This window comes from Mycteria americana, chromosome 15 (genome assembly GCF_035582795.1).
Source record: "Mycteria americana isolate JAX WOST 10 ecotype Jacksonville Zoo and Gardens chromosome 15, USCA_MyAme_1.0, whole genome shotgun sequence".
Lineage (NCBI taxonomy): Eukaryota > Metazoa > Chordata > Aves > Ciconiiformes > Ciconiidae > Mycteria > Mycteria americana.
In genome coordinates, this window is record NC_134379.1 from 5870064 (window position 1) to 5897813 (window position 27750).

General features: G+C 53.2%; 2 protein-coding genes across 8 annotated transcripts in view; one reads left to right on the forward strand and one right to left on the reverse strand.

Moving 5' to 3' along the window:
- NUFIP2 (nuclear FMR1 interacting protein 2) overlaps positions 1 to 17720 on the forward strand; it is a 45281-nt gene extending 27561 nt beyond the window's left edge. For 5 of the 7 annotated variants that reach the window (XM_075518011.1, XM_075518009.1, XM_075518010.1 and 2 more), the window contains 2 exons: positions 7681 to 7713; positions 8339 to 17720. In XM_075518011.1, coding sequence (XP_075374126.1) covers positions 7681 to 7713; positions 8339 to 8391 — 86 coding nt within the window. In that variant the 3' untranslated portion in view covers positions 8392 to 17720. The remainder of the gene's footprint in view (positions 1 to 7680; positions 7714 to 8338) is intronic. The other 2 variants (XM_075518007.1, XM_075518008.1) reach the window with 2 other exon arrangements.
- Positions 17646 to 27730, reverse strand: CRYBA1 (crystallin beta A1). The gene is given in 9 exon segments (XM_075518016.1): positions 17646 to 18465; positions 18611 to 18753; positions 19314 to 19455; positions 21054 to 21172; positions 21412 to 21531; positions 22115 to 22179; positions 22942 to 22954; positions 22956 to 23132; positions 27570 to 27730. Coding segments are annotated over 8 exon segments (768 nt in total). The 5' UTR covers positions 22974 to 23132; positions 27570 to 27730; the 3' UTR covers positions 17646 to 18317.
- Positions 27731 to 27750: the final 20 nt, after the last annotated feature.

A 27750-nucleotide genomic window follows, 5' to 3' on the forward strand; every position in this document is an offset into this window, starting at 1 on the left:
TGTGTAGTTCACCTGCTCTGTTCAGCTTTACCGGGTGACATTCTGTCACCAAAAAGTCTTCATAGTCCATGCTCACACCTCTGCCACCAAAGTGTTGCAGCTTCTCCCCTGGGCAGATCAGGCCGTGAAATCATGGCTTTGAAGGAAGAAAAGAAATATTCCTACAGCTTTTCATGGTGTGCTTATTTTATTTTTTTAAGCGAACCCCACACACACGCTTTTCCCCTGCCCATCTTGAGTATTGTGGCAACAGCAAGACAAATCTTTGCTTATCAACGCTTCTGTAAGCTGCAGATTGCATTCTCTCGTTGTCTTTGTAGGCCAAATCTTTCAGATTATTTTATTGCTTTCATGGAGTCCTTTGTAGTCCAGCCCCTTTTTTTTTCCTGTCTTTTTTGAGACTGAAGTGACTCAAATGCAGTACAGATGCTTTAAACTGGGAATGAAGAAAGGGAGGCCTGTGGGACAGCTTGCTGCTTGCTTTCTGCTTTAGCCTCAGCCCCAGAAGCTGAGGTCTTGTGGCAGTTCTTGGCTTTTGGTCCTGGCTCAGTGTTAGCGGGAGCCCAGCTGTGTGTTCCCTTTTGCCACGGTGTTACTTACCTGCCCCTGACGAACCCAGGGGCGGTTCCCTTTTTATTCGCCCCCGCTTCCCTCTCCCTGCATCCCCCTCCCTGAAGGGAAAAAGGTGATCATCCATTTTTTATTTACTGTTCCACATACATACGTGGATAATGTCTTGCTCCCCTCTGCAGAGGGGTTGGTATTTGGATGGCATTGGCAAATTTGCTGTGGTTTTGATCCACTGCAAAGTTCTTAAATGACTTGTTTGCAAACTCTTTGTATAGCGTACGGAAACTTAGATGGCTTCCTTTATTAATAGTAACCCCAGTCATTTAAAAATAATAACTCCAAATATTTTTTTTCCAGGTCATAACACTCTCACGATGTTAACATTTTAAGCTCTAGTATTCTTGAGAACAGCGTTCATCAATTGATTTTATCTGGGTCTTCATCCTCTACCCGCTGCTCAATCTATTCCAGTATTAAAGCAAACTTTCCGTTCTCGTTTCTTGTGTCTGCCTGCAGCCTAAATCCCAGTTTCTCATCAGAAAATGGGGGTGCCAGAAAGCATAGCATGGTGTAGAAGGGAAGTCCTAGGCAATCCCCTTCTTAACAGTTCGCAAATTTTTCTAACACTTCAGTTTGTCTCTTTTTGTTTTGGTCAGCCTGAACTTTCTTGTAGAAAAGAAGCTTTGTACAGCTGCAGCAAGACTCATCAGCTCTCTGTTTCTCACTAGCTGTGTGAAAGACAGACCCCAGTAAAACAATAGTAACAGGAAAATAAAGAACACTCCCTTCCCATGTCCTCTTAAGGAGGTGTTAACTTCAAAGTCTGGCTGCATTTAGTTTTCTAAACAGAGGAGTTAATTACGGTTCAGTGGCAAGAATGGACACCTAAAGCACTCTTTAAAATTGTTTTCTGTGTTTTCCCTGCTTCTGCATGTGAATGTTCTTGCTTTGAGCATCCAGAGCAAGCATCCTTGTGATGCCTGGGGAAATGGGTTCCTGCCCCACCTCTCCTCTGTGCCGATTTATTTTTCAAGCTGTGTTTGTGCCAACTTCAAGGTGTTACTTAGGGGTGAAAGATGATGGATGTTTCCCATCAGTGTTGTCATTAATGCAGCGATAGGGGTGCTCCAAACAGCTTGAGCTTGTCTTTCTCCTACTTAGTCTTCAGGTGTTATTGTTGGTTTACAAAGCAGGAGATCAGACCAGGTCTTAGTACGTCTTCTGTGATGATGTTGGGTGTTGCATTTCTGTGTGCGTTCAAGTCCATTGGGGGGAGTTGGGTTAAGGGCTGTTGGGAGGAATGGTGCCTTCCTCTGCCCCATGCAGGGGGAAAACACTGTCCCCTCTTCGTGGCCCTGATCCTGCAGCTGGAGCCCCGTGGGTGAGCTCCTGTGGCACAGCGTGATGCAAAATGTCTAGGAAACGGAGCTGCCAGGGTGTGTTTGCAGGACAGCAGTGCAGTGGTTAATTCCCACACCATTCTCTCCATTTATCTTGGGCTGTTTTCCTGAGGTCCTACTCCTAGCCAACCAGTTCCTCTGCAGTAGGAAAGGAACGGTTTCACTTGCTTATTTTTCACAAGCTGCCTTCCCTTTCTCCCCGCTTGGGAGAGCGTGTGGGTTTGCCTGGGCCAGTGTTAGGGTGTCCCGGGCAGCTGGGTCCTCAGATTGTTTGGTTTTGATTTTGAGAGGAGGGTGAACTTCTCCCTCTTCAGATTGATCTGTTTGCTTTTGAGCAAAGGTTTGATAGTTTGATCTTCAAATCTGCCCTGCCTCTGGGGTTATGGACACAAAGAGAAGCGATTGCCGGGCAAGGACAGGGGTGGGCGTGGAGCACTGCTGGGGTCCCTACCCTGAGCTCCTCCATGTGCCATAGTTCAGTGCGAGCTACCCGTGGTGTAAGGATGAAGCTCTGGGTGTTGCAGTGAGGAATGGGCTCTAGCGTGAGCCGTTGCAGTGCTCGGACCTGTCTCTCACAAGCTTGCACCCTTGTTTGTATTATTTGTGTCTGTAGCTGTGATCAGGTTATGCAGTTCCTCATCTTGGACTGTAAATAGGCTATGGGAAAGCCTCCAGCTTACTCGGTAGCTTCGTTCCAGCAAACCAGGCTTTCCTCTGCATGGTTTGCCCGGTGACTGCAAGGGGCATTATAGACTAATTGCTTCACAGCTTCCCTGGGAAAGGATGGATGGAGGAGGTAATGCACAGGGTGGGCTGGCTCTGGTACAGTAATCCTGTTTAAACCACCGCAGCACCGTGCGTGCTGCAAGGCTGTGCTGGGGTGGAAGGCTGGGTGGCTGCAGAGCGGAGCGAGGTCTTGGTGGAGGAAGCTGTGCTCGTTTGCGTGTGCCCAGATTGCTTTTTCCCCCAGAAGTCAGGGCACTGGGAATGTGCTGGCAAGGCTGATGATGCACCCTCCTGTTCTTATCTTGGATGCTTTTCGTTCTCCGCTGTGCCCCTGCTCAGTGCCTTGCCTTTTTTTTTTTTGCCTTTTTTTTTTTCTTTTTAAAGGGCAGAAGGACTCCCTTAATCATCTGATCTGCTTGACTGTAAAACACGATCCTTCAACGTGGCTGCCTTCATTGACAGCGCGTGCCGCTCAGTGTTTGTGACGGTGCCTTGAAACACTCGTGGGTGACAAACCTGATTTAGCAAGATAGATCTGATTTAGTTGAGCACTGGTGGGCCTACTGTTTATGTGGCTGGAGACAGGGACGGTAGCTTAGTATGGGAGACTGGAAGGACCAGGAAGGAGTGATGCTCTCACTTAGGGACATTGTCCCTATCTAGGTTAGAACTCAGCCTCTGCCTCGGTGTGGCATTGCCAAAATGCTCATCTTTTTGAGGTAAAACTGGTCCTCGCAGATTTATCATCTTACTGCTTTAGTCCTCCTTTTAGGCAGCTCGATGAAACGTTTCATATCGGAATAATTGTCAGCGCTTTGCAGAATTTCGTCGTGTTTGGGCAGTTGCAGTCTTCCAGGCCAGGCTGTCTGTCACTAACACCGGGCTCTATATGGCAAGCTTTGTGGTGGGAAGCTCAGTAGTTTGCTTGTTGTTAGCTAAAAAGCAATTAATCGAGGTCTCCAGTTCAGCTGCACAGTAGCAAAGACCACGTAGGTGGAGGGGAGGAAACTGCAGTGTTTCCCTCTTCTGTCTCGCCCCTAAGTTTCTGCCTGTGCTGCTGCTTTGTTCCTTCTCGGCACCTCGGTTGCGCCAGCATCTCTGCTCGCGTGAAGAAGCAGAAGAGCAGCATGGAAAATAGAGCAAGGCAGCGTGGGCCAGCCAGGAGTGGCGTTTGCCGGAATGGTGAACTGGGTCAGAAGAAATAGCAGAGCTGTGAATTCAGCAATTTTCATCCTTTACATCAGGAGAGGGGGGAAAAAAAGCCTTGGTTTCCCATCCCCCTTGGTGGGAAGGGGTTAGATCGCAGTCTGTTGCTTATGGTCTTGTGGGGCCTGAGCTGTGGGGCAAAAGCTGATTTAATTCTCCTTCAAGTCTCTGCTTTTTCCAGTTGTCAGGATGAGTACAGTGTATTCGGTACAGCAATGAGTCTCCACAGCATTGAATTTTTAGTCTTTGCTTTGTTTCCGGGGCAATCCCCTAACTTAATCATTGTGTCCTGCAGATAGAAACAGAAAAATCAGACGAGGATGGTCCCTCTTCGTTATTTTTTTTTTTAGCGCATCATTTTAGGGATGACTGTCAGTTTAGTATGTTAGATTTTTAAGAACAAAGAACTAGTACCGTGGCATTGTGCAGACACTCCTGTTTGCAGGGACAGCCTCTCTAGCAAGGAAAATGTGTGTAAAAGTGCCTGTCTTAATGAGTTACCACAGAAAGAGTTCTTTCCCCTCCAAGGTTATGTACCAGTCCTGCTATAAAGTTTATTGACCTATGAGGAATCTCACCGCAATTCACCAGTGTGCCTTAGTCTGTTCCTGACATCAAAGCCTTCCTCCAACGACCCTTTGTTTCAGTGGTAGTCCCCAGAAAAAGTGGTTCCTCTCCCTGGAGCTCGTTAGGTGGATATGGCTGGGGCTGTCAGCAATTCCTCAGCAAACCGTGAGCCGGAGGGCTGTGGAGAGGCCAGCTAATTGTAAAACAAAATCCTGGAAAACATGAGGTTGGAAGGGGCACGGGAGGTGACCTAGTTCTGCCCCTGGCTCGGAGCAGGGCTGGCTTTGACGACGGGTTGTGCAAGGGTTTGTTGGTGGCATTTTCTCCAGCTGGGTTGGAGTCCGCTGAGAAGGAAGCGTGCCATTTCCCCGGCCACGTGTCCTGTTTTGGGAATGGTGGCCCCTGTCTCTTGGTCAGGTCTTGACCACCTTCCGCTTTGGAAAGCGGCAGTACTAGGTTTTGGGTTGGTGTCTGAGAGAGGTGGACTCAGACTCATGGTGAGGATACCCCTGCTCCCATGTAGGGGTGAGCAATTGTAAGAGTCCTTGCTCAAACTTGTCCTGGAAGCTTTATCCAGGGAAAGCGGGCTCAAGAGCAGAGCTCCTTGAGCCCGAGGAAGGAGGGCTGAAAGCAGGCTTGGGGCCTCTCACGTGGCCAGCTTGGGGGGGCTGCCTTTTCTTCCGCCCTGCATCCCTGCGCTTACTGCTCTGGTTAGCTGGAGCCAGGCGTTGTGCAGTGGTGGCTCTGCCGAGCTGCGCGTCCACCGAGTCGGTCACTGAGGTCTGTCCAACCGCTGCTACAGCCCTCATGGCGCCTGTCACAGCACCTCGCCATGGTCGTAGGTGACCACAGCCTGTAACCGATCCAGAACCGGGAGGAAAACTCACTCTAACGTATTGCCAAGTAAAGCAGAATAAATCATAAAATTCCATCTTAAGATTGAAGGTAAACACTTTTTTTTTTTTCCTCCTAGTTTTGTGTTGTAGTTAGCCCAAGACTTATTATTTTTTTCCCCTCTGTGAAGTTGCTTCAGTTGGTAAATGTGCTTAACCTGTGCTATCCCGTATCCATGTACTGCTGGCCCAGTAGAGGGGAGGACTTCGCTCTTGCTCTTCTGATGGCAGACGATATTCAGTAACAGTCGATATGGCAGCCAGTTTGCCGATGGCCTCTGTTTTGTAGCCTTGTCAGGCTGAGCGTCTGCCAGCCTGTGTGTCTCGGTGTTTGGGATTTACAGGACACACCAACCTCTCTCCTATCTCCCCTTCTGAAGAAGGGGAAGGAAGATTGAAGTCTGAAGAGGTTAGGGAGTTAGGGTGTTGGTTGGTTTGTTGTTTTTTTTTTTTAAACAGAATTTTGACAACTGAAAAGTTTTTTGGTGTGTTTTTGATAGTATCTCCCTGTCTATCATATTGTCAGGCACATCTTAATACAAGCAGTTCACATTCTGGTGCTCTTCAATGAAGTTAGGACCAAATGGAAGTGCAAAAGAAAGCATGGTCTTTTGCATGGGGATACAGTAGCAGGCAGCACGTCAGCCTCTGCCTCCCATCTGATGCTCAAACGTTGCTCTAACGTGGAGGAACCAACAACCTGAGAGTAGTTTTCTGTCCCCTGCCTTTGGGGAGAGCTGTTAAATTAGGTGATATTCTTTAGCCATTAGGAAATGATGCGTCTAAGTTCACCGAATGGAAAACTAGCTCTGCTGGAGGTAATTTTAGTAGCTGGTTCATTTTACTTCTGGGGAATCTGCATCTGGCAGATGAGGGAGGTAGTCCCTTGCTAGATTGCTTATATCCCTGGGGTGTTAGAGGCTGGTTACTATTCCTGAAGCACTTAGGGTTCCCCCGATGAAAGTGCAAAGTATTGTTGTTGTTATCATGACGTAAAAATAACAGACCTCATAAAATTTTGTCAGGGCCTTCCTTACAAAAGACTTAATTGTGCGGAGAGGGCTGGCGATATTTATTTGCATGCAGTTTCCTGCCCCGGGGAGCTCGAGATTGTAGCGGACAAAGGACAGATGAAGGGTTGGAGAAGGGACGCGAACATGCAAGTGATTGATCAAGGTGACACTTGGCACACATCGTGCTGAGGCCGTGAGTTTTGTAGGGTTTTTTTCTTCTTCCTTTCTCATGCCAGTTAGTTTACTTATTGCCTTGTTTTGTGCTTTACTGCACATACCGTGTAGCTTAATAATCCATTGCCATTCTCCATCCCTAGCCCCTACCAAGGTCCTGTCGCCCTCCTTTCTGGCAGAAGGGAGACTTGAAAGGTTGTTCTTGCAGGTTGTGTTCCTACTAAATGCTCCTTTTCTATAATTTTGTCTCTTAAACCTTGGCACAGGGTACAGTTAGTGTCTTTATTATAGTATTCTAGCTCACAAAATTCCAACTTGAGAGTGGCTAAACGTAGTTATTTTGAATAGGTCTCTAAAGATGTGGCTTAATTTTGGGGATATTTTAGAGGGAAGAGCCTTCTGTTTCTTAATGTGAATGAAAAGAGCATTTAACTTCGCTGTTATTTCTGAGGTAAACAAAAGCACGTGCTCTTTCAGCGAGAATTGGGGAGGGTTGGTTTGTCTTAATCCCACAAATACATTGCAGAGGTAAATGGGGGAGAGAGCTGCAAGCCGAGCAGGCAGCCGGGTGTCTGGAGCATCGCACCTTGTTCTTGGATGATATGTTGGCAGCAGTTTCGCAGTGATGTTAGCAGAGTAATCTTTGCATGGTGTGCTTCAGCAGACGCATGCTGTGAACCATGAGAAACTCGCTTTGTCCAGTGGTTCTGATTTCACACATGCTAAGCGTCAACTCATAAAAATCATCTCTCCAGGCTACTTGTTGAGGCTGTAATGTGTGAAGCCGCGTTGGAGTCGGAGTAGTAAAGCCTGAAGTTAGACGGTGATTTGTAGGAGCAGAGAACGGCGGTGACATTTCTGATGCTCAGTTTGGCCATCTGACCCTTAAGACCATGTTACAGCCATCTCTCTGCCTTTTATTGCTGGATCATTCACGTCAAATTTGTGCGGTTCTGTGGGCTGGGTTGGGGCTGCGCTGCTGGGCTGGATGGGGTTGGCTTTGTGTGAAAGCTTCAGCACAACTGCAGCGGTGTCATGCCACGCTCGGAAAATTAAAGCATGTTTGGAGTTGTCTCTAATGGCAGCATAAATCTGCATAATAACAATGGTCTTCTCGTTTTGCCTCCACAGAAATGGAATCGGTTTGGAATTTGCAGAAGCAAGGTAAGGATATTGGAAGGAATAAATAAACCAAATTGCTCTGTCTGTTGGTTTGGGTGTTGAGAGCGGGTTGTCTCGGTGTCTGGAGATGCCCGAGTTTGGTTCTTCAGCGCTTGATGTTTGTAGTCTGAGTTTATCTGTGTTTTGGATCGCTAAAAGTCGGGACAGTAAGCTTCACCATAGTGGCGGGGTGTTCAGAGAGAAGCAGTCTCTAAAAGATGAATAAAACCAGTGTCAAATTAGATTTAATGAGTCTTCCCTATGTTTATACAATAATTGCTTTCTATTTCTGGTGTTGGCTGTCACACCCAAGAATAAGTTTTAAATTCTGGTCTATCCCCACACTTCACCTGTGCAGATGTTCTGTGCTAGCTTGTGGGAAGAGCAGTAAGTGGGGACTCGTGTGCTGCTTGCAGCGTTGCTGCCCAGGGGTGTAGCCTGGGGAGCGGGCACTGCTCTGTTAGGGGCAGCCGGGGCTCCCGAGTGCGTTTGCAGGAGCTGGTGTCGCTGGGGGTCCTAAGGAGAAGTTCATTAATGGCCGAGTACCTCGCAGATCTCTTGTGAATGTCTTCAGTCACGGGTCCTGAAAGTAGCTTGTCGAAAACGTGGGATTTTGCTTTCTTTCCAGATCCCAAAAGGATAATCACTTACGATGAAGCCATGGATCGCCCGGATCAATGAAGGTAGCAAGACGAGACTGCCTGTTATAACCTTTCTGCAGCATTTGTGCTGTTCGTGGGGGACAAAAGGCTTTTATGCTCCTTCTAAATCTTCAGTGCAGCAGAGGAACCATAACTAGAATCACAGGATAATATATACAAATATATATATAGTTATTTAAAAATGGCAACTGAAAGTAATTAGACTTCTTAAGGAATCTGAAAATTTATTTCAACGAGACTACACACGTGATTATTTAATCTCCGGTACTGAATAGATTTTTTTCTCTTTTTTGTTTTTTGTTTTTGTTTAAAGAGTGAATGCAAGTGATTAACGAATACAGACTCAATTTACAAGCCCGGTTCTAAAGTTTCTGCTGTCGTCTACGTAGGCAACAGCAACCCACTGGAGAGGCATTTCCACTTGACAAGGTTTCTGTTTCTTGTTCTGTGACTGTAGTGACACACTAATCACAGGGAAATCAGGATGATTCACCATCCTTCATCTCCCCTTTCCCTTCCACCTCCCCTATTTGGTTTTTTTTTCTGTTTTGTTTTCCATTGAATGCTGGAGAAACGCCTTGAAGTTTGCAGAGTTTCTTTTTTTTTTCCAGAGAATTATAATCCGCATGTTTTGCCAGGAGTAAAGCAGCCAATCCTATGCTGGGGATATTGTCTTAAAGCATCATTCTTCTGGGGGAAAGATGGTAATACTGCAGTTCTAGGATGCATGGTGAAGTCACACAGTTGACCTGGCTCCGGTTACACGTTGGACTATTGCAACTGAAGAGTTCTTTAATTTTAAAAGACAACATACAAAAATAAGCAATCTGTTTAGGCATTTAATATGGAAAAAAAAAAAAAAAACACAACAAAAAATCACTGTTCCCATAGTTTAATGCCATTGTATTACTGGGAGCAAAAAAAAAAAAGTATCTTCTGCTTTCAACTGTAGGTGCTTCATATTCGCTCTGTCTCCTAACACTAAATGTGCTGGATTTTTTTTCCCATTTTCATTGGAAAACTGAAGAGGAATTGAGTTCTGCTAACTTTCACCCTCCTTGAATTATTTTTTTTCTCTTTAAAAAAAAATCAAAAGGAAAAAAAAAAGGAAAAAAGGAAAAAAAAAAAAAAAAAAGAAAAATGAAAAATGGGAATTTGAATCCTTTTCAATTTGTCCATAGAACACCAATGGCTGGGCTTCCTGCACCTGCCTGTTGGAAATGCTCTTTTATATTTTAATGCAGTCTGTGTATTTCCGGGCTCTGCTTCTAATTATCTCTTAATAAAAATATATTTTATTACTAAAATGGAGGACTTAGGAATGAAAATAATAATTTAAAAATAAAAAAAAAAAAATCCCAAGGAAAGGAAAGCTTCCTAGCAGTGGTAGAGAAGGCTGAGCAGACTGCAGGCTCCAGCTGTGTAACCTGCTCTGTCCCATTGCAGCTTGTGTAGCGCGTCCAAATCATCTTTGGGGTGGGTAGTTTTTCTGGGTTTTTTTTAAAAGGTGGAAAGTTCACAGGGTCCAGTGCAAGAGCAAGCAGTGAATGAAGCAAAAATGGGTTTTCTAACCCGCCCAAACTCCACGCGTACCCAATGCCCATCGTGGGTGTTTGTGGCTGAACACGGGCTCATATATGTCTGGGCATCAAGGTCCGCAGCAGTTGGTGTCTCCTAAAATTAGCCTGGACCCTACGGGGCATTACAGGAAGCAGATAAGCCCAAAACTCTTGCCTACCCCTTGTGCTTAGGTTTATCCACTTTTTTCTTTTTTTCTTTTTTTTTTTTTTTTTGTTAACTAGGAGTATGTAGCATGTGGTTTTTTTAATTGTTTTTATTCTTTTAATAAGATTGTTCCTGAATGAGACGCTTTAGGTTCATGGTGGGACAATGAAGCTTAATTCTGTACCTTTTGTAAGATTGCTAGCTTTCTGCCACGCTTAGTTTTAAAAGTTTGACTATGGATTGCCTACTCCATTTTATGTATAAAATACTATATAGTATAATACTGTAGTGTAATACTATATAGTAATCATGTATTGTATCAGTCCAGGTTCAGACACGTGTGGTTGGCCAGTCGCAAATAGTTCTGTTTCACCTATAAACTGTACCACCTTTACAGGTGTGTGTAACTTTCAGATGTATAACATGTTTACAGATGTGCCCGACATCTAGTCCTCCGACGTTCCTATTTTTAATTCTGTTGAGTCTCCCAACTGCTTGCCAAAAGTCGGAATCGCCTCCGGCTCCGCTGCGGAAGAGCTGGGGCGTTCCTGAGCTTTAAAGTGTTGAACAAACTGGACGGTGGGACTGGGAAGATTAAGGTGGAAGAAATGTTCTCTTTTTTTTTTTTCTTTTTAGTATTTTCAAAAAGTTGAAGGCTAATAGCAAAGTTTCCAGTTTGTTTTACTAGCTTTAAGGCTCTGCTGTGTATTTATTTGCCTTGTGTAGTCACTTGTCGCCTTAAGGGCTGGGTTCCATTTAAAAAAAAAAAAAAAAGAAAGAAAAAAAAAAAAAAAAAAAAAAGAAGACAAAACCAAACCCTCTTTTGCTTACCTGGGGTCTGTGCTGTCCTGGTACCCCTGCCCCCAGATCTGCTCTCGGGGCTGGTGCGATGCAGAAGCTGAACAGCAATAACCCATGCTGAATCTGACCCTGCGTGTTTAGAAAGATCAGAGTCTTGCTGAATATTTGAGGACGCTCATCTTGGCCTAGTCCAGTCCGTCTTCTAAATAGTGAACAAAGCGCTGAAAGAAACACGGTTCAAGTGATGGGTTGGGTTGGTTTTTCCCCCGATGTTCCTCCCTACTGCTTTTCCTCGCTGCGTGTGGCCCCTTGCCGGTGGTACCCATCCAGAAACACCCTCTGCAGCTTCTCTGCTGTATTTCTGACCATCCTCTCTCAAATGTCTGTCTGTCTCCATGAGCTCCATGGCGTGTGCTCAGCTCTAAGCAGTTAGGAAATCCTCTCTCCGAGCTCCTGTAGCTCTGGCTCGCCAGCAGTATTTCTGGGATAGACTATTGCTTAGAGCCAGGCAGGACCGTGGAAGAAACTTCCTTGTACTGTCGTGTAACTCGCCCTGTCGCTGTCTGCAGTTCTCCCGAAGTCCTCACACAATTCTTTACTGAGCACTTATTAAAAATATCTTAAGATTTAATCTGTTTTCTGATTATTTTTGTGTAAACTTAAAAAAAAAAAAGAAAGAAAAAAAAAACGCTGAAATTGAGCTGTGACTAATTTAGCACATTTAAATAATGCTAAGGTGTTACTGATAAGTCTTATGTTTTGGGGTTTTTTTTGTTTTTGTTTGACTCAGAGTATTAGTACTGTAGCATAAACCAAATACAGCCCGGGAAGGGGTGCAGCAGCCTTCTCTCCCGGGTCTGCACCCAAGGGTGTCTGTGCGTGCACGCATGCGGGGGGCGAGGAGCTGATGGTGCGTGTGTGAGCATCTTGCGTAAGGAGAGTGTATTTATTTGTGCCATTGTTTTCATTACACTGAGTAAAGTTTTAAAACAAAAACCCTTAAATACGTGTAGTATCGGAAAGTGGCACTAAGGGGTGAAATCATGACCTATTTTTTTACTAGCTATGAAGATACTAATTCAGGTTAAGGCTTCTCTCCCATTTCTGTTCCCGTTGTGGGTCCGACGAGTCCCTTTCCTCTGGTTCCCTTGCCAGACTTTCTATTTATTGGAATAACGATTCCTGCACGGGCAGGGGCTGTCTCCGTTCCCCTCCGGTCTTTCCTCACTGCTCCTCCTCTGCCGGCGGGTCCTGTCGGGTGTCTTGGACAGGGTCTTGTGCAACACAGGCTGGAGTGCGTACTGCCAGCCAGATCCAGCACGGGATTTGCTCTCTCTGTGGTGGATCAGGGCGTCTTTCCTCCGCTCTAAGAGATGATTTAAAAGCTGCTCCGTGCTCCCGTCTCCGGTGAAGGGGGTTTGGGGACCTTCAGCTTCTCTGCTCCCTCCCACTCCACCTGTCCGGTGGATTGGCAACGTGATGGCTTTCAAGGTTTGGTTGGAGCTTGGTTTTGGTTTAAACCCACTTCGGTTGTCCGTGAAACCTGTTTTCATCGTTAGAAATCTCTCATCTCTTTGACAATGTGGGTAGCTCCAGGGCATGGTTTCTGTCACTAGCCCACTTCAAACCATCACCCTTTCTGAACTGTAAATCCCACTGTTTGCCTTTCGTAGCTGCTGTGAACTTCTTTGAAATGTGGAAAAAAACCCCAATTCTCATTAGGTTGCGAGTATGCCAGCTATTCAGCGGCTGGGGGCGGGTGACGGGGTGAACCGGCTAGCTAAATTGAAAGGAAAATCGCTTCCTGCTAGGAAAAAAAAAAGAGATGGAAGTTGTCCTCTCAGTTGCATGTGTAATTAGTGCTTTTCACCTTCAAGAGAGTGTTACCGTAGCATGATAGCATCCTTTCCAGAAGTGGCTGGTGGGTGACCTCAGGGACACCTGGGAGCGATGGCATTCACAGACGTGTTTCAGAACTGCTGGTAGTTTTCTTGTGCGTTCAGTTTTTGCTCTTGATTCAGCATTTTCAGTAAATTGCTATGGTGTCCGAAGCTTTCAGGAGTCTCGTCCCTAGAAGAAAAAGTCCCTTTTTCTGTATGTACGTCCGTAGTGATTTGTTTTCCTTACAGAGGCTGTTTACAAGGGAGATGGTTGAGGTCGGGAAGGGAGAGAACAAGGCTACACCTAATTTAAAGCTGCTACACATTTTCACACCGGTGCGTAAGGCAGGAAGAGGGCTGGGGCTGGAAGAGCTCTAGCGTGGTGGAGTAGCCGAAGAAGCCAGAATAATTCTAGCTTTGGCCACCGCGAGAGCAATTTTTTCCAGGCGAAAAATCCCTAGCGCAAGCAGTTGAGAAGCAGGAACCTGGGCTGGTGCGAAGGAGCAGAAGATCTCGGTCTGCGCTGCCAGATGCGCTGCCTTCCAGAGATTACAGAGCTTTAGGCATTTGCACAATACGTGTTACACCACAGGGTAAGGCTGGCTTCCTCGTGTCCTGCTCGAGATCCTCAAAAGTGGCGTCGCTCAGCAGTGAGACACCGAAGCAGTGGACGTCTGGGGGGGTACCAGAGAGCTCCGCGGTGGCCTTGTGTTCGGGGCACGAGACCCTCGGAGGCACGCTGCTGGGGGTGTCGGGCTGCTCGGTCCCGGGACAGGAGCAGAAGTCATACCTGTGCTTTCACCAGGGGATGCTGAGCTGTATTTATCTTGACTGTTAATCAGAAAGCTTCGTATAACGTGTCCAGAGCTCTAAAGCCATTTTGTAAGATAGCAGTATCCCTTTTCTACAGCCTTATTAATGAGTAGAGTATCTTTAAAAAGAAGAAGAAAAAAAAAAAATAGTTCATGTCTTTCTGTGGTATGAAACTTGTGTACTGCGAACATATGAACGTTTAGCAAAAACACAACTTACAGTTTTCTTAAAAAATGAAAAAAAAAAACAACAAAAAAAATCCTGTCTGCTTTCCATACGGTCTTTCCTCAGGTGCTAAATAAGGGTTCCAAAAATGGATACTGCTTTAGGAGTTTCTGCTTTATTCTTAAAATACATATTTTTTTGCTTAGGTGTTGTAAAGATATTTTAACAAGAATGTTTTTTTAATGTAAATAAGATTGTGTCTTTAATTTTTGTTTTATCTCCTTTTTGTCTATATTGAATAGTCTAATTTTCATTTTATCCTTTTGAGAAGGACCCTCTTATGACCTTCCTTGAAGACATTTCATTAAGTGTTGCTGCATTTAAGAATGAATCTACAACTGTTCATTGTCTTGGATTAATGCTGCTGCTGCTATAAGTAACCCTGAAAATCAAGAATGTGTGATGCACTTTTTTTTACATGACCATATAGTTCCTCTGCGGATAGTTGAACCCTCCTGTAACACAGCCACTAACTCTGCGGGTAGCGTAGGAACTGGGGGAGCCGGGGTGTAGGAGAGGGGTGTACCTGATTTTGGTGCTGACCTACGGGAATTTCTATGCAAACGCAAGCAAAGGAGAACTCTTTAACTTGAGAGAACACTGTGCATTTTTTTTTTTTTTCCTCTCCTTCCTTTTCTCAAGCTGCTATTGGAAGGGTAGTGCAAATCCCTGAGGTTTTCAACTTCTCCTTCCTCGACGGCTGGTGGTGCGGGAAAGATGCCTGAGTAACTTGTAAGGTAGAAAAATCTCAATCGACTATTGTCTCGTCTCCGGTTTTAATATTTTTGTTTTCTATTTGAATCTATCTATGGAAGGAAATTGCTCATCTCTGCAGAAAGATCTTTTTAATGCTTTATCTCAATGTGAAGTTAACCAGCAGTGTTAAAGATTGCGTGGCCTCCTTGCCCGTGCCCCTGGCGCTGGGGAGTCGTAGGCTCCTTCTCCAGCTGCCCTCGGGTGCTGGGGAGCGGTCGGTGCCCGGAGTCGGATGTTTTCTGAGAAAAAAGCGATGCCAGGCCATCTGCCCGGCCGAAACCTGACGGCTGAGGCGTGAAAGCCCACGGCTTAGGGAGTAGCGGAGGGAGGTCTCGCTGCATCGAGGTGCTGCTGTGGGACGTGCGCAGGTCCAGAACCTCTTGTCTTCATGGGTCGCACCTGGACCACCGCGGGGGGATGCGTACCGTGAAGGAGGAGTTTACTGGAGGGAAAAAAGGGAATTTACTTGACTATTTATAGAAGATCCTTTAGGAAAATAAAGTACCTCTGTAAAGTGAGGGAAGAGTAAGGAAGGTCTGATGTGTAGGAAAAACGCTTGGGGATTACAACTGCCTGGAAAATAGTATATAAATACCATAGGCCAGAACTCTCTGCCTGTTTCACTAGTTAATTCAGCATCGATTTTTTTTTTAGCCAGCGTTTGCTTTTTTACACACATGCGCGTGTGTGTGTACATCTGACTAAATGTGCCTTGCGTGTGTGCTTAGTCTTGCTGAAGAGAGTTTGTAGTGGCGCGCGAGCTGCTGGGACGTGGCGTGGGGCGGCCGGGCTGCTGGCTGGCAGCGTGGTGACCGTGCCCTTTTCTACAGTCGAGGGTTCCTCACTGTCCCGGTGACCCATCGGATCGAAATGAGACTTGGACTCGAGCCTGCGTAGTGGCTGTCTTACAGTTTGGGGACGATGTCCTGTGGGGTGGCACCTTTCCTTTCCTAACACGAGCCGTTTTCTGTGACTTTGGAGGGGAGTGGGGGGGAGAGAAAGAGAAGCTGCTTTGCTGTTCTCCTGCCGACAAAAACAAGCATTGCGATGCTTTGCCCGCAAAGCAAAAACAAGTGAAGGTCTGGAACCGGCTTTGCTCTGGAGTTAGGGCGCTCTGCAGCGCCAGGGACCCCGTTACCCTGGGGGTTTATTCCCCTTCCAGGTTGTGGTTCTTGTTACTGTGGGGTTTTTTCAGTTTTTTTGTAAAGGAGAAGTAAACACGCCTTGCTTAAGGTTAACGAAATAGAAATGCTTATGTTTGCAGTCAGTGACTCAGAATATGAAGCTGTGCAATTCTTGTTTCTTCATCTCTCTCCCGACTCACTCGCCCCAATGTGTGATTTCTGTCCGAGTCTTTCTGTACTTCTGCCACTGTAAATGTGAAAGCTTGCTTGCATTATTTTTTAGAAATGCATTTTGCACACTCGGGTTTCGCTGAAGCTCCGTGAAAAGGTTAGTTTGAAGCAGATGAATAAAGCTATGCACATGTTTTGAAAGTTTAATTTGTGTCTCATTACCAGAAGTGACTTATCTGCCCTCTTTTGCATTCCTGTGCTGTCATTGCCTGCATTATCTTCACCATCTCGGAGGGTATGATGTAAGGTGACAGTTCTTTGCTGACAGCTGTAGCAGAAAACTGACGCTTCTTGATTTTTTTAGTTACCTATCTCTCTCCTTTGCTTTCTCTGTTATCTCTGTATAGGTATATAAATATATATATTATTTTTTTATTTTAAAGAGCCTACTTTAGCAATTGAATTGGAGGGAGCGGGGTGTGCTGGCTTGTGTTCAGATACACTTCGTACTGTCGGGTGAATGAGTGCCCTTTTTTCTCTGGTCGAGAGCACGGCAGTGGTACCCGCCGGGTGTGCGGGTGGCTCGGCCCCACGCGAAGCAGCTTGGAGGACGGGATGGAGATCAGTCTGCTGCGTCGCAGGCTGATGGTGTGGGCAAATTTGAGGCTTCTAATGACAAAATTAACCGAAGAGAAACCCTACCGTTGCGTATTCCCACTGTGAGGCGGGAGGGACAGGCTTCCTCGCTGTCCCTGCTGCGGGGGCTGTGGTCCATGGCCCGTTTGAGTGGAGGGTGGGCCCCCGCCGGTCTCTGGGGCGAGAGCTTTGTTTTGGTTTGGTTTTCATGAGTTGGGTGCATTGGGTTGCAGGTACCGCCTTTGGAAACTTGTTGCTTAGCCCAGAGCCTTTGTGCAGGAGAGTCGGGATTTTGTGACGGGAGAAGGACCCTGACAGCTTTCTCCTCATGTTCCCTTCGCCATGGCAGAAATTTGTACTAACTTGACAGCTTTTTTTCATACAGAACAGGGCTGCTTTTCTATCTACCATCACACGTGTACTTACACACCTTCAGCGGCTCGCGAGCCTCTGAAGGTCCGCAACTTGTTTACTGGGGGGGCAGATGCCCCTCTCTCCCCCCTCCCCTGAATATTTCAGTGTTAAGGGCGGTGCGAAACACAACCGCACGCTTCGACTGCGAGCTGGGGCGGGACGGGTCCCTCCAGGCGGAGCCGCCGGAGCCGTCTCCTCTCCTGCCCACCCTCGTCGATAAGTTCTCATTTCGTTTGGTTTCCTGGTGTGTGTTAAAATCGCCGCGAGGGGTTGTGCTCTACCTGCTCAGGAGCTGAATTACCTCTGACCTGCGGAGAGGGGTGGCCCCTCTTTGTTGTCGATGTTGTAGTGTACGACCACACGAATCGGTAAAGGTAGTCTTTGTTTTCTTCTCCCCTCCCCGGTATTTCTGATTAGGTTAATGCACTCTGTGTGCCCAGCTGGAAACGTAGGCGTTTTCCCGGTCGTGAGAGGGTGGCTAGAAGAGTTAGTGTAATACCTGCTGTAGCTGTGTCTGGCGCAGCCCCTTGCGCTGGTATGGGTGATGTCACGGACTGTAAGGATAGGTAATGTCCATGAGCTGTAATGGCATGATGTATCTTTACCAATGATGTCATACTTCACACTAAATGTTTAAAAAAAAAAAAAAAGTTACCTGAAATTTTGTTTATTCTGCACCAACAGGTCTTCAAAATTTATCCAAATTTTATTATTTTATCAGGAAAAAAAGAAATTTGTGTAGATCGAATACGTTAAGACAGACAATAAGTGATGTAAATTGTTGAATAAAAATTTTAAAGTTTGTGGGTGTCAGCGTGACTTTCTTTTTTGCGCTCTCAGGGAGCATCCCTCGGCCCCAGGGATGCTGCGTGGCCGACGACTCAACTTTCGGTCCCTCAGGCCTGGCGGCGCTGGCCACAAAGCCTACGAGCAGCGTGTACGTGGATGCGCGGTGCTGGCGTGGCGTGGTGGGGCGGGGGGCTGCGAGCGCAGTGTCCTTCGCCTTGACTGGGGAAGGGGAGGAAAGGAAGCCACACGGCTGCAGCAAGGATTTGGCTGCTGTGTTTGTGCATGCGAGACACTCGGGGGATGAACTCGCCTTGGTGGGAGCCCCACCGGGCTTCAGTCCTGCTTAAAATAGGCAGGGAAGAGTCAGGTCCCTGCTACTGGGATGGGGATGTGTGACTTCAATCCCAAACACACAACAGCAAACACCCACCAAGCTGGTTTAACTTTTTTCTTTCAGTCACATTTATTGGCAGTTGGTGCTGTTTGGGAGTGTTGTTCCATAAGCAGTTGCAGCACAAGACGGGGTGGTTATTTTGGGAGGGGAGTATTAGCACCAAAAGGGAGCCGGTGAGCTTTAGAAACCTTGCAGAGATGTACTGGAAAGTGAGGAGCTACTGCTGGACACGCCTGATGGATTGGATCTGGGAGGTCTGGGCGTGCGAACCCCACTCTCTCCAGTGCTTGTAGTCTCCGCCGTGGTGGTCGGACTCCAGGACGTACTGGTAGCCACGGTACCCGGGATACTGGTAGCAAACCCAGCTGAAAGAAAAGGAGTCGTCAGGCAGCCGTAAGGGGGATAAGAGGTAAGCCAAGGGGGTTACGGGGCGTCCCTCCTCCGGCTGTGGTAGCACAGCGATGGCAGCGGTTTGTCCCTGCTGCTTGTGGTCCTTTGCCCGTCACTTACGCGCCGCACTGGATCTTCATGGAGCCCACTTCGTTGTTGGCCCAGCCCATGGCCTGCAGCGAGGGGTAGTCATCGCCTATCTCCCACTGGCGGCCGATGAAGTTGTCTTTCTCAAAGATGGTGATCTTGGATTCCTTGTGATTCTGGGGGGGAAGAGCAGGGGGTGAGGGGGAGGCGGTGCTCCCTACCTGGCATGGATGGGGACGGCTGTCCCTCCCTATGGCATTGCTCGGAGGGTTTTCTGGGGTGCACAGCCTGAGGGAGGGAGGGAGGTGTTCAGACCCTGGGCTGTTTTTTTGAGGGGGGGGGGGGGGGGGGGGCTGGTTTTCCCAAAACCCAGGGGTATGGAGGTGCTCAGCAGGGTGGTGCTGGGCCAGGACAGGGCAGGGGTTGGCCTGAGAGGTGTCAGGGACAGCTGTGCCACAGCTACACTCTCAGGCTGGCTGTCCCCAAACTCTGGTCATGTACAGCTGGCCCAGAAGTTCCCTTAAAAGTTTTAGAAAACAGGACAGAAAGAGCAAATCCTACTGGACATGGGGAGGGGAAGAGCTGAGCCCACCCCAAGGAGCCTCTGCCACCTGCAGAGCCCCTGGCATGGCTGCATTTGCCCTTCCTAACCTCACTCCCTTGGCCTGGTGCTACTGCCGGGGACATTTTAAGGGGATCAGAGCCAAGAGAGCTCCCTGGGAGCCGGGACACTCACAGCCGAGCAGACGGGGCGGAATGACATCAGGCGCTCGATGTGGTAGGCGTTGCTGCCGCTCCAGGCATCCCAGCGCGGGTACTCTCCCCTCTCCAGGATGAACTGCTGCCCGCAGAAGCCGGTGTGCTCATAACCGACCCAGCTGCAAAAACAGAGCAAGGGCTGCCAGGGCTTCCTGCTCAGGGCTGGCACCAGGGTACAGATGTAGGTACGAGGAGGAGGTTGGGGTCTGGCCTCTGCCCACAAGTCCGGGAGGAAAGGAAGCGGTGCTGGATGCGTAACCGCGTCTGCTGCCTGGGAGGCTGCCTGCGTGGCAGCACCAGCATCCCCCGGCTGCAGTGGGCGATGGGGTCCCCCCCTCAAGGGGCCCAGCCTGTGACGGTGGCTCGCTTTCCCCTAACTGCTCTGTGGTTATTTACGCAGATCGGCATGGCGTTAGGATGCCACAGGACACCTGCGACTGCCCTTCTCCCCCAAAGACCTCATTTCTTACTTGTTTCCCAATTACAACACGGCACGGCTGGAAAGACCTGAATTCCTAATGCCCAAACCAGGCAGAACCCCTCTGGCTGCGGGCAGGGCAGGGAGCTGTTGCCTTTCCCCTTTCTGCGTCCCCCTCTTCGCTGAAAACAAACACGGAGAGGTGAGAAGGATGCCTCTGCCCTGCAGGGGACATTTTGCAAGCCCTGGTGCTGCCCACACGGGAGCCTGCCTGTCCCCAGGGTGGGGACGTCTCCTGGGCACGTCCCCTTACAGAGCCTGGGGTCGGTAGGGCCGCAGCTGAGCGGGGAGGCAGAGGCTGGGCTGGGGGCTGGAAGGAGGACGGCACAGGCTGTGCAGCCCACAGACCTCCTGCTTACGGGGTATGCAGGGTGCTGAGGGGCAGGCCGAGCCGGGGGGGTCGAGGGCCTCTTGCCACTGACCAAAACTGAGCCCCGATCCCGTGTCCCACAGTCGGCCTCCCCCCGTGCAAGGTGACCAGCCTGATTAGGAACACGTCAACTGGAGCACTGAGCTGATTACGGCGTGAGCACGCATGCCGCTGTAATCCCATTAGCATTACAAATCCTAAATATAGCAGCACGAATCTATCTTGTCTGCTTCCCCGGCCCCAGCGGGATGCTTGCCGTGGGGACCGCTCCTTACGCAGCGTCTCAGAGCAGCTTGGCAGATCTCTTGCCCGTGCCAGGGAAGATTCCCGTGCGCAGGTAGAAGCCAGCTCTGCTCCCTACCCCTGTCAGCGGCTGGGGCAGCCCAGCGCAGGCTGCGGGAAGGCTCTGCTCTGGCCCTGGGGAGCTGCACGGTGCGGGCAGAGCACGGGGCAGAGCCGGGCTGGGCCCTGGGGCATGAAAAATGGTTCTTAGGCACGGTGCTTCATGGGGTTACCCAGGCAGATGGGGTGCAGGCTGAGTTCAAGAGCCACTAGCTAAGCACCGATCTTCGCTGCAGCCTTGGGCGGCATCTCTGCCGGACACTGGCGAGCTCCAAACCTGGCTGCTCCCAGGCTGCAGGAGGCAGTTTTGGATGACGCCAAAGGCGTTGCCGCCGTCCTCCGGTCCTGTGTCTGTGTCAGTGTTGCCCAGGGCTGGCTGCTCCACCCTGGCAGGGTGGGCTCCCCTGTGCCTGGTTTCCCCCAGCTGAGCAGAGCAAGGACAGCCGGCCCTGCTCCACGGTCAGGCACCCCTCGCCCCGCCAGCCCGCCTGGGAAAGCATCCCCACCGCCGGCTGCCGCGTACTCACGCGCCGCACTCCACCTTCAGGGAGCGGACGTTGTCGAAGCCGCACTCCATGATGTTTGGACAGGCTGAAGTGAACTCCATCCTCTTGCCCTGGAAGTTTTCTTGGTCGTACACAGTAATCTGGAACGGAGAGCGAGCTGCCGAGTTGGGAACTGCCCGGCAGCGGCCCCAGGTGACTCAGCGCCTCTTCGAGACGGAGGGTTGCGCTCCGTCCGGGAAAGAGCTGGCGGAGGCTGCACCGGGCACTCCTCTGGGCTGGGACGCAGCCCTGCATGCCTTCCTGCACTGCTGGCCCCGCGGTGCCCTGCCTTGGTGTCGGGGAAGCTGCACACCGGCCCCTGCTCCAGTCTCCTGCTCACCCCTGCGGAGATCAGTTCCCGGGGCAGCAGTGCCGTCCGGAGAGAGGAGCGGAGCCGTTCTGGGACGGGCGGGTGGCAGGGCTGTGGCTGGCAGTTCTCCCGGCCTCTGCTCCGAATGCTCTAGGGCAAAGAGGATTAACGGGGAAAAGGGCGAGGGGGAACTCCCCGGGGGGCTGCGGCTGATGCTCTCCTCTCCCACAACAGCTCCAGGCTTCGGCGGGGTGCGCCCCGCTTGCACGCATGCTTCTCCTCTCCCTCTCGGCTCCCTCCTCGAACTGTGTCCCCAGAGCTGTTGCCAGACCCCTCGGGGCTGCTCCCCACCTTGCTCTGCCGTGCCCACTGCCCACTTTGCAGCCCCCGTGCCTGCCCCTGCCCGCCTGCCTGCACCAACAGGGGAGAGCGAATAACAGCGCGTGGCTTTCGGGGACTGCTGTAACTGCCTGGCACAGGATGACTGGTAAGAGCGGGGAACGGCTGGGCCAGGGTGCTGCAAAGAGGCTTATGAAAAACACCCGGGAGGTGTCGGAGCAGGCAAGAGGCAAGTTCCCATGGGCAGAGGACAGGGGTGCCTTGCTTCCTATGCTCCCCTCACCTCACTGCCCACTGTGCAGCTTTTCTGGCCCTGGAGGACTGGCTTTGCCCCTCTCCCTGTCCCCCACCTGCACACTGGGAAAGGTGAGATACCGGGGGTGCGAGGACGTACCTTCCACGGGCCCATGGGGACAGGCAGAGGGTTTGTCTGAGCCATCTTTGCTGCTGGAACAGTGTCTGAATAAGGAAGGAAAAGCTGTTTGCGCTGCAGCGTGCCCCTGTGCATCCCCGCTGCCTGCTCGTGGGGCCAGGGGACGGCTCTGCGCCCGCTGCCCACGGCGCTGTTCGAAGGCGGCTGCCCTGCTGCTGGGGACAAGCCGCGCCAGTCGCAGCGAGACCCTCTTGCTAGCTGCAGGATGGGCTGGGGGGCACGGCGGGGGGCTCTGGGACACATCCAAAGCAGGGTGCTCCCTTCTCGCTGCTGCAGTGCCCCTTCCCTCCTCCTGGCCGTGGCACGGAGCCTGCGTGCCTGCCGGGGCACAGCGTCCGGCTCCCCTTTCTCCTTCCCCGAGGCCAGGCCGTAGCTAGGAAAAACACCCCTGAGCCGGAGTGGGGAGCTGCAGTGGGGGCACGGGCTGCCCCATACCTGGCTGCTCCCCTCTCCCGGCCCCGGCACCCCGGCTATGCCTCCCTTGAGAGGCGCGGTGGGCTCCCGCGGCAGCCCCGGCTAATGGTGGAAGATGCCAACCGGTGTGCCGTGCCAGGGGCCGGGGCCAGGTGGGTGCCAGGAGTGGGGTGCCCCACACTAGAGGGGCTCTCAGCCACCCCGGCTGCCAGCAGGGACATGTAAGCCTGTCTTTTGCTACGGGAAATGGTGACGGTCCCTCTGGGTGTCTTTTGCCACCAGGCAGGAGGAAGGGTGTCTGCCCGGCCGGCCGGCGGCAGCAGGGGCGAGCAGGGGGCGAGGTGGGAGAGGTGCGAATCGGTCCCAGGACTCACCTAGCTCAGGCGGTTACTGCTGCTTCGCCCATGTAATGTTTGCCTACTTCAGCGGCTCGGCTTTTATAGGGTGCTGCTGGCCAGGAGCTGGTGCCAGCGTTTGCAGAGCCGTCAGCACAATGCTTGCTATGGCATTGTCCCGCTGATCCCCGGAGATTTCAGCTGCTCATCCCCATGGTCTGAGCCACATTCTTAGGGAAAAAGAAAAAAAAAAAATTGATAATAAAAAAAGAAAAATAATCGGGGCGGCTGTTTGCACAGATAATCTTGGGCACAAATGACTCAACGGTTTGACCGCTCTGGCATTTTCCAGGGGCAATGCACCACGCCATCACGGGGCGAGCACGGGGGCCGGCCCGGCCCTGGTGCCGGGTGGCACGGTGGGGATGGCGCGGCACCCTCTGGGTGAGACCGTGCAGGTGGTGGGCTCAGCCGGGTGCTTGCCGGACACCCCCATCACCCGGCTCCGCCAGCCACGGCGGGTCCCCGGCTCCATGTCGGTCTGGACACCCTCCTCCCACCGCGGCCCCGTGGCGGGTGAGGGGGGCTGTGAGCCTGCTGTGAGGGAGCTGGTGTGGGGCCTCCCGTTCACCGGCCCGGCAGCCACGGCCCCACGGCCGCGCCGAGCCCCAGCGCTCGCCCCTCGGCTCCACACAGCGCTGCCACCGCCCTGGCCCCGTGCCCGGGGGGGGGGGAGCCGCCATGGGCCTGGGAGGCCTCGGGCCTGCAGTAACCATGGCAACGAGGCACCCCTAGGCCTCAGGCCTCGCGGTAACCATGGCAACCAGGTCCCGCTCCCCCTTCCCTGCCTCAGGGCTCCCTCAGGGCCCTGGCAGGGCGGGCGCTGCAGGCCCCGGGGTGCCGTGGTGGGCGCAGGCCCGGGGCCCTTGGGGGTCACAAGGCGAGCGTGGCGGCGCAGGCTGCTGCCTCAGCGCATGGCTGCCGGCACAATGCGTCGCCTGCGTCTGACTGCCCCTTTTGTCTCCCCGCCGGGCGGCCGGCACAAAACAAAGCGCCCCGTCAGCGCTGCCTGCGGCACGGCCTGGCGCCCGGCCCGGGGGGATCCTGGCGGGGCCGTGCTACAGGGATGGCACCCGCCCAGCCCAGCCCGAGGGGGGCCAGCGGGGTGCTGGGGGACCCCTCCTGCGGCAGGGCTCCACCATGGTGGGGGGAAGCTGGGGCTTGGGGGGGATCTTTCCCCTCGCCGGCTGCTGCCACGTGCTACACCGGGGCCTGGTGGGCGCTGCGGGGGGACGGGGATGGGGACGGGGTTGGCGAAGTGGAGGGGATCACTGGGAAGCAGGGCTGCACCCCTGAGGCCTGACACCGGCTCCTGGGGCACGCTGGCTGACCGTACGGCCGCATCCCGGCAAACGTGGGGTCAGGGAAAGGGAGGAGCAGGACCACCTGCCCTCTGCAGGGCTGCCAAAACGTGGGCTGGTAGCGGGAACGCTCCTGCGAAGCCCCCGGGCACCCTCCCTGTGCACCCCGCCATGTGCACCCCGCCCCGGGCCAGCCATCCCCTGGCTGCGAGGGGGAGGCCAGGCTGGAGCTCGTCCCCGGCTCCCTCCAGACCCTCGGCCGTGCCCCGGCCATGGCTTCGGCCACCCCGGCGGTGCGGAGGCTTTGCCAGGAGCCTGGTGCCACTAGAGGGAGAGCTCACCCCGAGCAGGCCGCGCCGCAGCCAGCGCATGCGGGTGTACGGCATGCGTAGGGGGTGTTCGGCACCGCACACCCCTCTACACCCCACACGGGCACCCGGCTCCCTTTGCGAAGGGAAAATGCTGGCTCTGGCTGCAAACGGTCCCAGGGCAAAGCCCGGAGCTGGCAGCCACCCCAAGCCAGGAGCAGGGTGGGGGGAAAACCCCTCCTGCACACCCGGCATCGGGCACGGCTAGGGACAGGTCACCCTCGGCAAAGAGCAAGGACCCCCGCGTACGGCTCAGGGTGCGGCGGGTTCCCCAGCTGCTCTCCCAGCTCCCACCGAGCGCTGCTGGTGGGGCAGGTCCCCCCCACGAGGACCTGGGAGGGGACGGCAGCGAGCGCCTGGGAAGCCAGTGCTGCAACGATGCTGGTGGGTCCACAGGTTGTCCGGAACAACTGGTTTTTCTAGATCCCAGAGACTATAAAAAAGCAGTGACCTATTTAGGAAACCCTGCGGTGCTGTGAAACAGATGCTTCCCCTCCCAGCCCGGCTCAGGGCCCTCGCCGCTCCGGCCAGCCGTCTGCGCCTGCCGGGGGCACCGCGAAATGCTGCTGGCACCGGAGCCGTGTCCTGCTTCTCCCTAGAAAGCTCTGGGCAACACGGAGACTTTCTTCGGGCGTGAGGTTTGCCGGTGTCTGTGAAACGCCATGCCGGGGGAGAGCTGCTCAGGGCAGCCCAGCCCCGGCAGAGGGGCTGGTGAGGTCGGATGGGATCTCGTGGGCATGGGCATCTGGCCGCCTCGCTGGGAAGCACGGAGCTGTTTAGCCCTGGGAGGTGGCAGGAGGCTGACCCCGCTGGGTGGCTGCTCGTGGCAGGGCTGTGTGAGCCACCGGGGACCCCGCGCTGTCCCACGGCTCGGCGGTTGCAACCGGCATCAGCCTTGCCGCTGCCTGCCCGGCGCGATAAGGAAGCAGGAGCTGCTGCAGGCTGTAACCGGCTGTTCACCCGCCTGTGCCGGGGAGGCAGGGCAGAGGTGCGGTCACACAATGTGTCCCCTTGCCACCACAGCCGGAAAACCCTGCTGGCAGCCGAGCCGGGGCTCTGCCTCCCCTCCGACTCACCCATCCCCGTCCCTGCTCTCCGGACGGCTGCGGCTCCCTGCGCTTGGCACCACGTGCCTGGGACAAAGGAAAGTGCGACAAAAGCAGGCGGCTGCGCTCACTGCCGCCGTCCTCTGCCGCTGCAAGGGCTGCATCTCCACCACCGCCGTGTCCCTCGGCCCAGGGCCCAGCTTGGGACCCCTCGCATGGCTGCCAGTTTACTCTCGCCATGCTCCCGCACGCGCGTGCTGCTCTGCTGCTGCGTCAGGACCGTGTCCTGGGTGCATGCTATGGGCTGAAAATCACACCCGGCCTTACTGCTGCGAGGGAACAGGGCTTGTGACACCCAGGCAAGTGTGTCCCAAGAGGGGGGTGAACCTGGTGCTCGTGGGGGTGATGCTCGGTGCTGCAGAGCTGCTCTGTGCTGAGGGCCAGAGGGCGGGGGCCTTCCCCCACGCGTGGTACGGTTCAGCCTCTGGCTAGCGCACAGCCCCGCGGCACTGCTGCACAGCAAGGCGAGGTGGTGCGGCTGTGGCCGCAGGGAAGCCCCGAGTCCCCCTCGCCCTGTCACGCTCACTGCCCGATTGCAGGAGAGCCAGGACCACGCGGCTCAGCCCGGCTCAGCCTCCCATGGACGGTGGCAGGGTTTTGGAGTGAGTGCTCTGGGGTGCCCCGGGGCAGGGCAGGAGCTGCGGAGGTGGCAGGGATGTTGCTGGGGGCAGACCGCTGTCCCCATAGGTCCCTCTGTCCATCCTGAGCTTTCCAGCAGAGACGAAACGCTCCCTGAAAAGTGCTTTTGGAAAGAGCTCGTGGAAAGCTTTTGGAAAGAGCTCTGGGGTCCCTCTTCCCCAAGCCCTGCTCCAGCTTCCCGGGGCTGCCGGGCCACCCATGTTCCGCAAAGGGCCCGGAGGTGGCCTAGCCGCTCCCGCGTCCGATGGCAAGGCAGGTTGTCCCAGCACAGAGACTGTGGGGCTCGTCCTGAAACCATCTGTCCTAGGTCAGCCACCGCCGGCCTTCACGCCGTGCACAGCCGGGAGGGGCCCGCAGGACTTTGGCTGTATCCGACCGACCCCGATGCCACATCCCAAAGCTGGACACGAGCGTAAGGGGCGTAACAAAGGCTTTGCGCTGCCGGGCTCGCTGAGAGATGCTCATCGTTAATCACGTGCCATCTCCCGGCCAAGGCGGCCGGGCACCGTCGTGAACGGTCTGGCTTCTGCAGGTTTACAGCCCTGCCTGTGGACAGGCGGTGTGGGGAGAAGCACCGGCCGCAAAATGGCTCTGCAGGCAGCTCCGCCACGTCCTGCTTTGTATTCCCCAGGCTCGGCCCGTGCAGCCGCCCGCGGGCACCGGCCACCCCGCTCCGGCAGCCCGATCCCTGTGCCGGATCAGGCGCTGCTCCTGATGGGATCCTTCCGAAAAGGGGAACCCCAGGAGCGTGTGCGCGCACTGGTGCGATGCACGGGGCTGCGCGTGCACCAGCGTGAGCGCGCGGCACGCGAGTGTGTTTTCCAGCGTGCGCGTGTTGCGGGGCGAGGACTGGTGCGTGTGCGTGCGTGTGTTGCAGGGCTGTGCAGAGGGGCTCTGTGCTGCTCTGTGCTTACCGGGGGTGCGAGCACACCCCGTGTGTGTGTGTGTGTGCGTGTGTGTGTGTGCGTGTGCACACCGGCTGTGCAAAACCGGGCGTGCGTGTGTCCCGGGGTGTGCCGCGGGCTGCGTATGCCTGCACAGTGCACCCCAGCTGTGCGTGCACCGGCCCCGTGTGCGTGCCCCGCGGTGCGGGTACCCCGAGTGCGTGTTGTGGCAGCGGGCGGCTGTACCGCGGGGGGTGCGTGTGCCCGCTGCGCACCGGGGCTGCTTACCGGGGCTGCTTGCTTGCTTACCGGGGCTGCTTACCGCCGCGCCCGAGCGTTCCCGGCTGGGCCGGACGCCGCCGTACCGCTCCGTGCCGCTCCGTACCGGCCCGTTTTACGCCCCTCCATCCCGTTCCGTGCCGAGCGGAGCCGCGCCCGGCGCGGAGGGCGGCGCGCGCAGAGCCGGCAGTGCCCGCCCCGGTGCGGAGCC